At 49.1% G+C, this 14485-nt stretch overlaps 1 protein-coding gene across 1 annotated transcript in view; it reads left to right on the top strand.

The window, feature by feature from the left end:
* Positions 1-14485, top strand: part of LOC134968787 (cyclic nucleotide-gated cation channel beta-1-like) — a gene marked incomplete at its 3' end in the record, with an annotated part of 109791 nt that overhangs the window by 40304 nt on the left and 55002 nt on the right. Inside the window, exons 3-5 of the mRNA XM_063944271.1 lie at positions 192-278; positions 372-436; positions 5160-5282. Coding sequence (XP_063800341.1) covers positions 192-278; positions 372-436; positions 5160-5282 — 275 coding nt within the window. The remainder of the gene's footprint in view (positions 1-191; positions 279-371; positions 437-5159; positions 5283-14485) is intronic.

Genomic DNA, 14485 nt, shown 5'->3' with positions numbered 1-14485 from the left:
CTTTTTCAAAATCTCTCTGGAGACAAGAGCACTATGGCTGCCAGTCACCCACACACACTCACAGCTCTCAGCCTGATGGCCACTGCTGGGAGAAAGTGGAATATTACCCCCTGATCCTACATCTACCCCCCTCGCCCCCCATGTACCTGTGTAATTGTGTCTATTTTTCGGGGTTCTTCTATTACATGTAGATGGATGTGATTTCGCTTCTCCCGCTAGATCTCCTGTACTTTAAGTTTGGCGTTAGATCCATTCTGCGCCTCCCGCGCTTACTGAAGGTGAGTAGGTGGTGACGCTATGGCGTGTTTCCTGGTGGGGGGGTTACTGCTTGCTATGCACTGACCAATCAGCTCTCTCCATTCCCCTTACAGTATATGGCATTCTTTGAATTTAACAACCGTCTGGAAGCGATCCTCAGCAAGGCGTACATCTACCGGTGAGTGCCGCCATCAGGTGACCAGCGGGATGTCTCATCCATATAGTTATTGAGATCACCGTGGGCACATAGGGATAGGGGTAACAGATGTTGGTTTCCATCACTCAGTCATAATTTATTACAGTGCAGTTCAAAGTGCATCGGGTACAGTAAGCTCTCCTGTTCTGTGCGTTATGTGAGGGGACCAGATACACAACACACAGCAGTGATATTGTTACTCTCTTGTTACTGTAACTCTACTTTCAAGTCTGCTTAGAACCTATAGTGAAACAAGATCTGCAGAGAGACATAGCAGCTGGTGGTATAGGGACTTACAGAGAGACATAGCAGCTGGTGGTATAGGGACTTACAGAGAGAGACATAGCAGCTGGTGGTATAGGGACTTACAGAGAGAGACATAGCAGCTGGTGGTATAGGGACTTACAGAGAGAGACTTAGCAGCTGGTGGTATAGAGACTTACAGAGAGAGACATAGCAGCTGGTGGTATAGGGACTTTCAGAGAGACTTAGCAGCTGGTGGTATAGGGACTTTCAGAGAGACTTAGCAGCTGGTGGTATTGGGACTTTCTCCTTCATCCACTAGGGGACACTGGAGAGCAGTTACAATGGGGATATAGTAGGCAGTAACTAGGAGCTGACACTTTAAATTTATAACTGTGTGACTAGCTCCTCCCCTACTATGTCCCCCCTCCAAGCCAGTCTTTATTTTGTGCCCAAGGTAGCTGGTTGGCTCTTGGGACTTCTCCTGAAGATTTTATTATTTTTATTATTTTTTATTATACTTTTCTTAACAACACAGACTGGCAGCTCTGCCTCTGCCAGTCTGCATCGTGGGAGCTGCCGACGGGGTATCCATCCCAGCTGCGTGCGGCTTGGGTTGGATCCCCGGCTGAAGAGACCTCTGGGGACCGGCCGGACACCGCTGCATGCTGCGCGTGTCGGGGCCACTCCATCAGCAGAACATGCCCGGCAGCGCGGCAAATGGTCCACCGATAGAGGAGACCTCAGATCGACCTTCTGGCGTCCCGCCTGACCCTTCAACTGCCTTTTGATTACTCTCAGACGAGAGTCCTGGCGACAGTAGCCGTGGATGCCCTCACGTCTCTCTAGAACTTCCATTTCATTTATCCTTCCTCCTTCCCGTTGTTTCCTCAGGTTCTGCAACGCCTACAGTCAGACAACACGCTAGGTCGCCTGGTGGCTCCACATTGGCTGCGCTGGACGGGGTTCCCCGCCCTTTACCTGTTGTCAGCAGAGGAGCCTTGGCCTCCTGTCTCTACGGGATGATCTACTTCAACAGGGTCCTTTTCTTTATCCAGGCTTAGGCACGGCGTCGCTGTTGAGAAGGTCAGCTGAGAAGGAAGGGGTTTCCTCGTACAGTTATACTTACTATGCCCCGAGCTCGGAAGTCAGTCACATCGTCTCTCTATTACCACATTTAGAAACTTTAGGTGGCCGGGTGTGAACACCGAGAATTTTCCCCTACGTTTTTTTTTCCTTTAGCCCGCCTTCTTCGCTTTCTCCAGGCGGGTTTCTCGGCAGGGCTCCGGCTAGGTTCACTTGAGGTTCAGGTCTCTGCTCTTTCGATTTTCTTCCAATGGAGATTAGCCTTGCTGCTGGTAGTTCAGACCTTCTTGCAGGGAGTTCTCTGACTGCAGCCTCCCTTTCGCCCTCCAACGGCACCTTGGGGCCTCAACCTGGTCCTCACTTTTCGGCAGCGTCCGTTCGTTGAGCCTCTGGATTCGGTGGAGATGATAAATCTCACCTAGAGGGCGGTCCTTCTCCTGGCTCTGGCTTCAGCCAGTTGGGTGTCGAAACAGGGGTCTCTCTTTTTCTTTCTCTCTGGTCGGCCTCCTTTCAGATATCCCAGGAGGATACGGCTGCGCTTTGTACTCAATGTCATTTCTCCCAAGGGTGGTGTCCGCTTTTCACATATATCAGCCACTTGTGGTGTCGGCCCTCTCGGCGAATTCACCAGAATTCGAGATCTTTGGATGTGTCGGGGTGCTCCGACTCTATGTGGAGAGGACTTCAGCTATTCGGAAGTCTGATTCCTTATTTGTTCTGTACGATGCTCCCATCCTGGATGGCCGGTTTCCAGGCAGACGTTGGCAGTTGGTTACGTCTGACCATCAGACAGGCTTATGTGTCGGTTTCTCAAGAGCCTCCGTCTTCCATTTCGGCGCACTCTGCGTGCTCTGTGGGACCTTCGTGGGCGGCCGCCCGCGGGGTCTCCATGATTGCTTTATGTTTGCGCTGCCATTTGGTTGGGCCAACATACGACTGTCCAGTTTTACAGGTTTGACTCTTTTGTGGCCTCTGCGTCACAGTTTGGCCGGGTGGTTTTGCAGGACTCTCAGCGCTCTCCCTCCCGTCTTGGGAGCTCTGGGACGTCCCCATTGTAACTGCTCGCTAGTGTCCCCTAGTGGATGAAGGAGAAATCAGGATTTTGGTACTTACTCATAAATCCCTTTCTCCGATTCCACAGGGGACACTGGACGCCCACCCAGCGCTGTTTCCTCCTACTTCTCTGTGTGCAGGTCACTGAGTGACTGCTTGTATTATTTGTGTTCACCCTTTTCTGCGATTATCGGTTTCCTGGTTTATTTGGTGTTATACTGTTTTCGATGGCTTAGCGAACCTCCTCTACTTTAACGTTGGTCTTTTCCAGCTCAGTTTTAACTAGACTGGCTTGGAGGGGGGACATAGTAGGGGAGGAGATAGTCACATGGTTATAAATTTAAAGTGCCAGCTCCCAGTTACTGCCTACTATATCCCCATTGTAACTGCGCTCCAGTGGCCCCTGTGGAATTGGAGAAAGGGATTTATCGGTAAGTACCAAAATCCTGATTACAAAGAGAGACATAGCAGCTGGTGGTATAGGGACTTACAGAGAGACATAGCAGTTGGTGGTATAGGGACTTACAGAGAGACATAGCAGCTGGTGGTATAGGGCCTTTCAGAGAGAGACATAGCAACGGGTGGAGTAAGGACTTACAGAGAGAGACATAGCAGCTGGTGGTATAGGGACTTACAGAGAGAGACATAGCAGCTGGTGGTATAGGGACTTACAGAGAGAGATATACCAGCTGGTGGTATTGGGGCTTACAGAGCGTCTCAGCAGCTGGTGGAGTGAGGACTTACAGAGAGACTTGGCAGCTAGAGGTGTAAGGACTTACAGAGAGAGACTTAGCAGCTGGTGGTGTAAGGACTTACAGAGAGACTCAGCAGCTGGTGGTATAGGGACTTACAGAGAGAGACATAGCAGCTGGTGGTATAGGGACTTACTGAGAGACAAAGCAGCTGGTGGTATAGGGACTTACAGAGAGAGACATACCAGCTGGTGGTATTGGGATTTACAGAGCGACTCAGCAGCTGGTGGAGTAAGGACTTACAGAGCGACTCAGCAGCTGGTGGAGTAAGGACTTACAGAGAGACTTAGCAGCTGGTGGTGTAAGGACTTACAGCGTGAAGTAGCAGCTGGTGATATAGGGACTTACAGAGAGACTCAGCAGCTGGTTGTGTAAGGACTTACAGAGAGAGACTCAGCAGCTGGTTGTGTAAGGCCTTACAGGAAGACTCGGCAGCTGGTGGTGTAAGGACTTACAGGGAGACTCAGCAGCTGGTGGTGTAAGGATTTACAGGGAGACTCAGCAGCTGGTGGTGTAATGACTTACAGAGAGACTCAGCAGCTGGTGGTGTAATGACTTACAGAGAGACTCAGCAGCTGGTGGTGTAAGGAGTGTGGATCATTAAATCGACAGTGTCTAGATCGACAATATTTAGGTCGACCACTACAGGTCGACAGTCACTAGGTCGACAGGGACAGAAGGTCGACATGTTCTAGGTCGACAGGTCAACATGAGTTTTTTATGGTTTTTTGGTGTTGTTTTCTTCGTAGAGTGACCGGGAACCCCAATTAGTGCACCGTGTCCCCTCGCATGGCTCGCTTCGCTCGCCATGCTTCGGGCAAGTTGCCTCGCTTCGCTCGACACAGATTACCGTTCCAATCGTAGTCCACGTGGATCGTTAAGTATGAAAAAATAAAAAAAAAAAGATTTTTTTTTGAGAAACTCATGTCGACCTTTTGACCTGTCGACCTAGAACATATCTACCTTCTGACCCTGTCGACCTATAGTAGTCGACCTAAAAATTGTTGACCTAGATACTGTCGATCTTCAGACCGGATCCCGGTGTAAGGCCTTACAGGAAGACTCGGCAGCTGGTGGTGTAAGGACTTTCAGGGAAACTCAGCAGCTGGTGGTGTAATGACTTTCAGGGAGACTCAGCAGCTGGTGGTGTAATGACTTACATAGAGACTCAGCAGCTGGTGGTGTAAGGACTTTCAGGGAGACTCAGCAGCTGGTAGTGTAATGACTTACAGAGAGACTCAGCAGCTGATGGTGTAATGACGTACAGGGAGACTCAGCAGCTGATGGTGTAAGGACTTACAGAGAGTCAGCACCTTGTGGTTACTGATCGATTTGCCTTGTATGAGTGGGAAGAACTACAAAAAGGCCGATCAATAAAATAGTAACGCCTTACAATAAAAATAATGAAACGTATAAAACTAGTTATAGCAGGGAAGTGTGTTCATATTAATGATTAATAGTGACTCAGTAATTATCTGTATTTTCTAATACATAGCAGAAGACTGTGCTTTGTCCCAGTTGCAGTGCATGTTACTGCTGGTGACACTTTGTGTTTTTATGTCATATGTCAGAGTCATCCGGACGACGGCCTACCTCCTCTACTGTCTGCACATGAATGCTTGTCTGTATTACTGGGCCTCCGACTATGAAGGCCTGAGGTCCACCAAGTGGGTGTATGATGGAGAAGGTAACAGGTGAGTGACATGTATGATACATTGCAGGACTCCAGCCTTTATCAGGTGAGGCTTATCTGAAGGAGCGAGAATTCCAGGTCATCACGCCAGTCCAATCTGTCTTTACCTGTAAGGTGGCTGTAAGATGACTCAGTGGCTAGCATGGCGGCCTCACATCGCATGGGTCATATCGGTGTGGTGTTTGTATGTTCTCCCCATGTTTGTGGGGTGAGCCCATATTCCAAAAACATTCTGGCGAGTTAGTTGGCTGTTGACTAATTGGACTCAAGTGTGGTTGAGAAATTAGACTGTAAGCTCCTATGGATCAGAGGCTGATATGAATGATTCCATATTCTCTGTACGGCTCTGCGCTATATGATCAACAATAACCAACAATAATAATAGCTCGTGGGGGGCAGAACAAGAGCTGACGCTCATCTCCACTTCTCAGGACTAGGTTTTGTTTTATATGAGTAGGTTAGTCCCGGGAAACTGCCCATAGATTTCCTATGGGCATTTAGAATATTCCGCGGTAATATTTTCTTTGTCTGCAGCACATGGAATTCTGGGCCGCCACAAGGTTTTTGCTATTCAGTTGGCCATGAGAAATATAGCTGTGGGAATTTCCACAGGAATCCAGAGCAGGTACAAAGTAGAGAAATTGTATCGTCAGCGCAGAGGCAGAACTCTGGGAGGCAACGGAGTCATCTGCCGTCGGGCTCCTGCTCTGAAGGGGGGCACCTCTCCTCCCATTCTGTGACACCATTGAATTAAAGTGAATTGATAGCTGCCACTATCTTTTCAGTGGGTGACTTCCTCACTGGTCCCTGCACCTTACAAATCACACCCTCTTTATTATACTGAATATACACATTTTACAAGTGTCACACCCAGGATTACAAACCACAACCTATTACACTGGAAGCAGACACCTTACTGATGAAGCGGTTTGTTCCTGTATAGGAAATATGAGAATTTTAACTATATGAAGTTACATCTCTGACAATGACACGTAACTTCATATAGTTACAATTCTCATGCTACCTCTACAGGAGCAAAAAACTCCATCAGTAAAGTGCCTGCTGTTAGTGTAACAGGTCATGGGTTCTAATCCTGGGTATGACTGCTAAGAAATGTGTGATTTAAAATAAAAGACAATTAAATGTATAAATACAATATATAATTTTTTTTCAGAACACTCCATAAACACACACACACACACACACACACACACGCACACACGCACACACACACATATATACGCACACATACATACATAAATGTATCTTAATATAGGAAATAGGGGGGCACCAATATTTATCTTGCCTCCGGGGAACTGGGACGAACTTACGCCACTGCGTCAGCGCACACAGACGCGGTAACCACAAACTGCAATAAGTGCTTTAATTTTCCTTCTGAAATCTTGCAGTCATTTGAATATTTCCCTTTGTGCTGTTAAACCTTTTAGTTTTTTTTGTTGTTTTTTTGTAATTTCTTTTTAATAAATAGATCACAGTATAATGCAATTACCACAACATACAGAGCTCACACAATGGCCCTCATTCCGAGTTGATCGGTCGCAAGGCGAATGTAGCAGAGTTACACACGCTAAGCCGCCACCTACTGGGAGTGAATCTTCGCTTCTTAAAATTGCGACCGATGTATTCGCAATAATGCGATTACTAACTACTTAGCAGTTTCAGAGTAGCTCCAGACTTACTCTGCCTGTGCGATCATTTCAGTGCTTGTCGTTCCTGGTTGACGTCACAAACACACCCAGCGTTCGCCCAGGCACTCCCACCGTTTCTACGGCCACTCCTGCGTTTTTTCCGGAAACGGTAGCGTTTTCAGCCACACGCCCCTGAAACGCCGTGTTTCCGCCCAGTAACACCCATTTCCTGTCAATCACATTATGATCGCCGGAGCGAAGAAAAAGCCGTGAGTAAAAATACTTTCTTCATAGTAAAGTTACTTGGCGCAGTCGCAGTGCGAACATTGCGCATGCGTACTAAGCGGATTTTCACTGCGATGCGATGAAAAAGAACGAGCGAACAACTCGGAATGAGGGCCAATGTTAGGGAACTCCAGCACAATTATGTAAGACCTCTGGAGCCACTGCCAGGGCCTCCTGCCTACAACAGCCACCTGTTGTTCCCTTAGTGTACAACACATACACAGACCGGTACTTAGGATCCCGCCAGGTCTTAACCAGTAGCTGCTCTTGCCACGGGTATGCAGGACTTTTGCCCGGGGCGCCACCTTCCGGAGGGCGCAGGGCGCCATCCGGAGGACGCCGCACCAGGGCAAGATCCGCTGCTGCTGTGTGGCTGCCGCTGGTCGCTGCCGCTGTGAAGGGAAACTAGACGCGTACGCGGCTAGTTTCCCTTCGTGGAGAGGTCCTTTACTGGGCGGTGCGTGATGACATCATCACGCACCGCACAGCAAAGGTCCTCTCCACAAAGGGAACTAGACGCTACGCGTCTAGTTTCCCTTCGTGGAGAGGACCGTTGCTGTGCGGTGCGCGATGACGTCATCGCGCACCGCACATCATTTCAGTCTGTTCAGGGGGCGTAAATGACCACGCCCCCTGTATGAAGCCACGCCCCCTATTGCAGACCGGGGCGCACAGAGCGCCAGAACCGGCCCTGGTCTTAACCCTCCGGCAGTAGAGGCTTACACAATTGGCTGAAGACCGCAGGACTGGAGGCTGGAGTAATAATAAGATTTTACTTACCGATAAATCTATTTCTCGGAGTCCGTAGTGGATGCTGGGGTTCCTGAAAGGACCATGGGGAATAGCGGCTCCGCAGGAGACATGGCACAAAAAGTAAAGCTTTTCCAGATCAGGTGGTGTGCACTGGCTCCTCCCCCTATGACCCTCCTCCAGACTCCAGTTAGGTACTGTGCCCGGACGAGCGTACACAATAAGGGAGGATTTTGAATCCCGGGTAAGACTCATACCAGCCACACCAATCACACCGTACAACTTGTGATCTAAACCCAGTTAACAGTATGATAACAGCGGAGCCTCTGAAAGATGGCTTCCTTCAACAATAACCCGAATTAGTTAACAATAACTATGTACAATTATTGCAGATAATCCGCACTTGGGATGGGCGCCCAGCATCCACTACGGACTCCGAGAAATAGATTTATCGGTAAGTAAAATCTTATTTTCTCTATCGTCCTAGTGGATGCTGGGGTTCCTGAAAGGACCATGGGGATTATACCAAAGCTCCCAAACGGGCGGGAGAGTGCGGATGACTCTGCAGCACCGAATGAGAGAACTCCAGGTCCTCCTTAGCCAGAGTATCAAATTTGTAAAATTTTACAAACGTGTTCTCCCCTGACCACGTAGCTGCTCGGCAAAGTTGTAATGCCGAGACCCCTCGGGCAGCCGCCCAAGATGAACCCACCTTCCTTGTGGAGTGGGCCTTTACAGATTTAGGCTGTGGCAGGCCTGCCACAGAATGTGCAAGTTGGATTGTGCTACAGATCCAACGAGCAATCGTCTGCTTAGACGCAGGAGCACCCATCTTGTTGGGTGCATACAATATAAACAACGAGTCAGATTTTCTGACTCCAGCTGTCCTTGCAATATATATTTTTAATGCTCTGACAACGTCCAGTAACTTGGAGTCCTCCAAGTCACTTGTAGCCGCAGGCACTACAATAGGCTGGTTCAGATGAAATGCTGACACCACCTTAGGGAGAAAATGCGGACGAGTCCGCAGTTCTGCCCTGTCCGAATTGAAAATCAGATATGGGCTTTTGTAAGATAAAGCTGCCAGTTCTGACACTCTCCTGGCCGAAGCCAGGGCTAGAAGCATGGTCACTTTCCATGTGAGATATTTCAAATCCACCTTCTTTAGTGGTTCAAACCAATGAGATTTTAGAAAGTCCAAAACCACATTGAGATCCCACGGTGCCACTGGAGGCACCACAGGAGGCTGTATATGTAGCACTCCCTTAACAAAGGTCTGGACTTCAGGGACTGAAGCCAATTCTTTTTGAAAGAAAATCGACAGGGCCGAAATTTGAACCTTAATAGATCCCAATTTGAGACCCATAGACAATCCTGATTGCAGGAAATGTAGGAATCGACCCAGTTGAAATTCCTCCGTCGGAGCACTCCGATCTTCGCACCACGCAACATATTTTCGCCAAATTCGGTGATAATGTTGCACGGTTACTTCCTTCCTTGCTTTAATCAAAGTAGGAATGACTTCTTCCGGCATGCCTTTTTCCTTTAGGATCCGGCGTTCAACCGCCATGCCGTCAAACGCAGCCGCGGTAAGTCTTGAAACAGACAGGGACCCTGCTGAAGCAAGTCCCTCCTTAGAGGTAGAGGCCACGGATCTTCCGTGATCATCTCTTGAAGTTCCGGGTACCAAGTCCTTCTTGGCCAATCCGGAACCACTAGTATCGTCCTTACGCCTCTTTGCCGTATAATTCTCAATACTTTTGGTATGAGAGGCAGAGGAGGAAACACATACACCGACTGGTACACCCAAGGCGTTACCAGCGCGTCCACAGCTATTGCCTGCGGATCTCTTGACCTGGCGCAATACCTGTCCAGTTTTTTGTTGAGGCGAGACGCCATCATGTCCACCATTGGTCTTTCCCAACGGGTTACCAGCAAGTGGAAGACTTCTGGATGAAGTCCCCACTCTCCCGGGTGAAGATCGTGTCTGCTGAGGAAGTCTGCTTCCCAGTTGTCCACTCCCGGGATGAACACTGCTGACAGTGCTATCACATGATTCTCTGCCCAGCGAAGAATCCTTGCAGCTTCTGCCATTGCACTCCTGCTTCTTGTGCCGCCCTGTCTGTTCACATGGGCGACTGCCGTGATGTTGTCCGACTGGATCAACACCGGTTTTTCCTGAAGCAGAGGTTCTGCCTGGCTTAGAGCATTGTATATTGCTCTTAGCTCCAGAATGTTTATGTGAAGAGACGTTTCCAGGCTCGTCCATACTCCCTGGAAGTTTCTTCCTTGTGTGACTGCTCCCCAGCCTCTCAGGCTGGCGTCCGTGGTCACCAGGATCCAATCCTGTATGCCGAATCTGCGGCCCTCCAATAGATGAGCACTCTGCAACCACCACAGAAGAGACACCCTTGTCCTTGGAGACAGGGTTATCCGCAGGTGCATCTGAAGATGCGACCCTGACCATTTGTCCAACAGATCCCTTTGGAAAATTCTTGCGTGGAATCTGCCGAATGGAATTGCTTCGTAAGAAGCCACCATTTTTCCCAGGACTCTTGTGCATTGATGTACAGACACCTTTCCTGGTTTTAGGAGGTTCCTGACAAGCTCGGATAACTCCTTGGCTTTTTCCTCCGGGAGAAAAACCTTTTTCTGAACCGTGTCCAGAATCATCCCTAGGAACAGCAGACGAGTTGTCGGCATTAACTGGGATTTTGGAATATTCAGAATCCACCCGTGCTGTTTTAACACTTCTTGCGACAGTGCTAATCCCATCTCTAGCTGTTCTCTGGACCTTGCCCTTATTAGGAGATCGTCCAAGTATGGGATAATTAATATGCCTTTTCTTCGAAGAAGAATCATCATCTCGGCCATTACCTTTGTAAAGACCCGAGGTGCCGTGGACAATCCGAACGGCAGCGTCTGAAACTGATAGTGACAGTTTTGTACAACGAACCTGAAGTACCCCTGGTGTGAGGGGTAAATTGGAACGTGGAGATACGCATCCTTGATGTCCAAGGATACCATAAAGTCCCCCTCTTCCAGGTTCGCTATCACTGCTCTGAGTGACTCCATCTTGAACTTGAACTTCTTTATGTACAGGTTCAAGGACTTCAGATTTAGAATAGGCCTTACCGAGCCATCCGGCTTCGGTACCACAAAAAGAGTGGAATAATACCCCTTCCCTTGTTGTAGAAGAGGTACCTTGACTATCACCTGCTGAGAGTACAGCTTGTGAATGGCTTCCAAAACCGTCTCCCTTTCGGAGGGGGACGTTGGTAAAGCAGACTTCAGGAAACGGCGAGGTGGATCTGTCTCTAATTCCAACCTGTACCCCTGAGATATTATCTGCAGGATCCAGGGATCTACCTGCGAGTGAGCCCACTGCGCGCTGTAATTTTTGAGACGACCACCCACCGTCCCCGAGTCCGCTTGAGAAGCCCCAGCGTCATGCTGAGGCTTTTGTAGAAGCCGGGGAAGGCTTCTGTTCCTGGGAAGGAGCTGCCTGTTGCTGTCTCTTCCCTCGACCTCTGCCTCGTGGCAGATATGAATAGCCCTTTGCTCTCTTATTTTTAAAGGAACGAAAGGGCTGCGGTTGAAAAGTCGGTGCCTTTTTCTGTTGGGGAGTGACTTGAGGTAGAAAGGTGGATTTCCCGGCTGTAGCCGTGGCCACCAAATCTGATAGACCGACTCCAAATAACTCCTCCCCTTTATACAGCAAAACTTCCATATGTCGTTTTGAATCCGCATCGCCTGTCCACTGTCGCGTCCATAAAGCTCTTCTGGCCGAAATGGACATAGCACTTACCCGTGATGCCAGTGTGCAGATACCCCTCTGTGCATCACGCATATAAAGAAATGCATCCTTTATTTGTTCTAACGACAGTAAAATATTGTCCCTGTCCAGGGTATCAATATTTTCAATCAGGGACTCTGACCAAACTACCCCAGCACTGCACATCCAGGCAGTCGCTATAGCTGGTCGTAGTATAACACCTGCATGTGTGTATATACTTTTTTGGATATTTTCCATCCTCCTATCTGATGGATCTTTAAGTGCGGCCGTCTCAGGAGAGGGTAACGCCACTTGTTTAGATAAGCGTGTTAGCGCCTTGTCCACCCTAGGAGGTGTTTCCCAGCGCTCCCTAACCTCTGGCGGGAAAGGGTATAATGCCAATAATTTCTTTGAAATTATCAGCTTTTTATCAGGGGCAACCCACGCTTCATTACACACGTCATTTAATTCTTCTGATTCAGGAAAAACTATAGGTAGTTTTTTCACACCCCACATAATACCCTGTTTAGTGGTACCTGTAGTATCAGCTAAATGTAACGCCTCCTTCATTGCCAAAATCATATAACGTGTGGCCCTACTGGAAAATACGGTTGATTCGTCACCGTCACCACTGGAGTCAGTGCCTGCGTCTGGGTCTGTGTCGACCGACTGAGGCAAAGGGCGTTTCACAGCCCCTGACGGTGTTTGAGTCGCCTGGACAGGCACTAATTGATTGTCCGGCCGTCTCATGTCGTCAAACGACTGCTTTAGCGTGTTGACACTATCCCGTAGTTCCATAAATAAAGGCATCCATTCTGGTGTCGACTCCCTAGGGGGTGACATCCTCATATTTGGCAATTGCTCCGCCTCCACACCAATATCGTCCTCATACATGTCGACACACACGTACCGACACACAGCAGACACACAGGGAATGCTCCTAACGAAGACAGGACCCACTAGCCCTTTGGGGAGACAGAGGGAGAGTTTGCCAGCACACACCAAAAGCGCTATATATAACAGGGATAGCCTTATAATAAGTGCTCCCTTATAGCTGCTTTATATATATCAAAATATCGCCATAAATTTGCCCCCCCTCTCTGTTTTACCCTGTTTCTGTAGTGCAGTGCAGGGGAGAGACCTGGGAGCCGTCCTGACCAGCGGAGCTGTGAGAGGAAATGGCGCAGTGTGCTGAGGAGATAGGCCCCGCCCCTTTTCCGGCGGGCTCGTCTCCCGCTATTTAGTGAATCCAGGCAGGGGTTAAATATCTCCATATAGCCTCTGGGGGCTATATGTGAGGTATTTTTAGCCTTTATATAGGTTACATTTGCCTCCCAGGGCGCCCCCCCCCAGCGCCCTGCACCCTCAGTGACTGCGTGTGAAGTGTGCTGAGAGGAAAATGGCGCACAGCTGCAGTGCTGTGCGCTACCTTTAGAAGACTGCAGGAGTCTTCAGCCGCCGATTCTGGACCTCTTCTGACTTCAGCATCTGCAAGGGGGCCGGCGGCGCGGCTCCGGTGACCATCCAGGCTGTACCTGTGATCGTCCCTCTGGAGCTGATGTCCAGTAGCCAAGAAGCCAATCCATCCTGCACGCAGGTGAGTTCACTTCTTCTCCCCTCAGTCCCTCGTTGCAGTGATCCTGTTGCCAGCAGGACTCACTGTAAAATAAAAAACCTAAGCTAAACTTTTTCTAAGCAGCTCTTTAGGAGAGCCACCTAGATTGCACCCTTCTCGGCCGGGCACAAAAATCTAACTGGAGTCTGGAGGAGGGTCATAGGGGGAGGAGCCAGTGCACACCACCTGATCTGGAAAAGCTTTACTTTTTGTGCCATGTCTCCTGCGGAGCCGCTATTCCCCATGGTCCTTTCAGGAACCCCAGCATCCACTAGGACGATAGAGAAATACAAAGTACAGAAAAACTTATACACAAAGGGTTAGGGCAGGTCGGGTCAGGACCTCAGCAGATGCAGGTGTAACACACTGAGTTGGTGAGATGCACTGTGCAGTTGCAATTAACTTGCAGGTTAGGCACAGGGTAAATGCACAAAGGGAGAACACAAGAGGTTACTAAGACCGGAACAAGGCACTGGTGCAGGCAAGGCAATGAGACTCAGATTCTAACAGCACAGAGTATCCACCAAATGTGCAGCGTATCCACAGGACAGACACTAGGCACCAGGGCCGTCTTTTCGTATGGGCTCAATGGGCTCTTGCCCAAGGGCCCCAGGAGTGTAAGGGCCCTAGGCTGATAGCTGAGGGTCCCCTCTTTCCATGGGTACCAGATTTTTGAAAATCGGCTCTGGGGAACCGGAGATATCCGACTTGAAAGCAGTGGTCCCCATCCAAGTCTGTTAATTGCTCTTACCAGACAGATATCTCGGGTTCTGTCTGACTTAGAGTTTTTCTGAGGGTATAATCCTAAAGCTGTGGCTCTCTCCTTTTGGTGGACACTGGCAGCGTGTCTCTACTATGCCCAGAACCAGAGATATCAGCCTTCAAGCAGCTGGTCACCGCTCCAGCTCCACACGCCTAATATGCAGTTTTAGATTTTCATTGGTGAATTGCTCTGGTTCCTGAACTCTGATCCCCTAGTCCCCAGTAATTTCTAAAAGGTGGTACTGTCTAGTTTTTTATCCCATTCAAAGCTAGGAAATACATTTTCAGGAACTTGAGATATCTGTAGTCAAGCAAGCTGCCCTCCCACCGGTAAATGATGAATATTAAGCCCACTCCACTATCCACCC

This window comes from Pseudophryne corroboree, chromosome 11 (assembly GCF_028390025.1).
Source record: "Pseudophryne corroboree isolate aPseCor3 chromosome 11, aPseCor3.hap2, whole genome shotgun sequence".
NCBI lineage: Eukaryota > Metazoa > Chordata > Amphibia > Anura > Myobatrachidae > Pseudophryne > Pseudophryne corroboree.
This window is presented reverse-complemented; position numbering and strand designations above follow the sequence as displayed.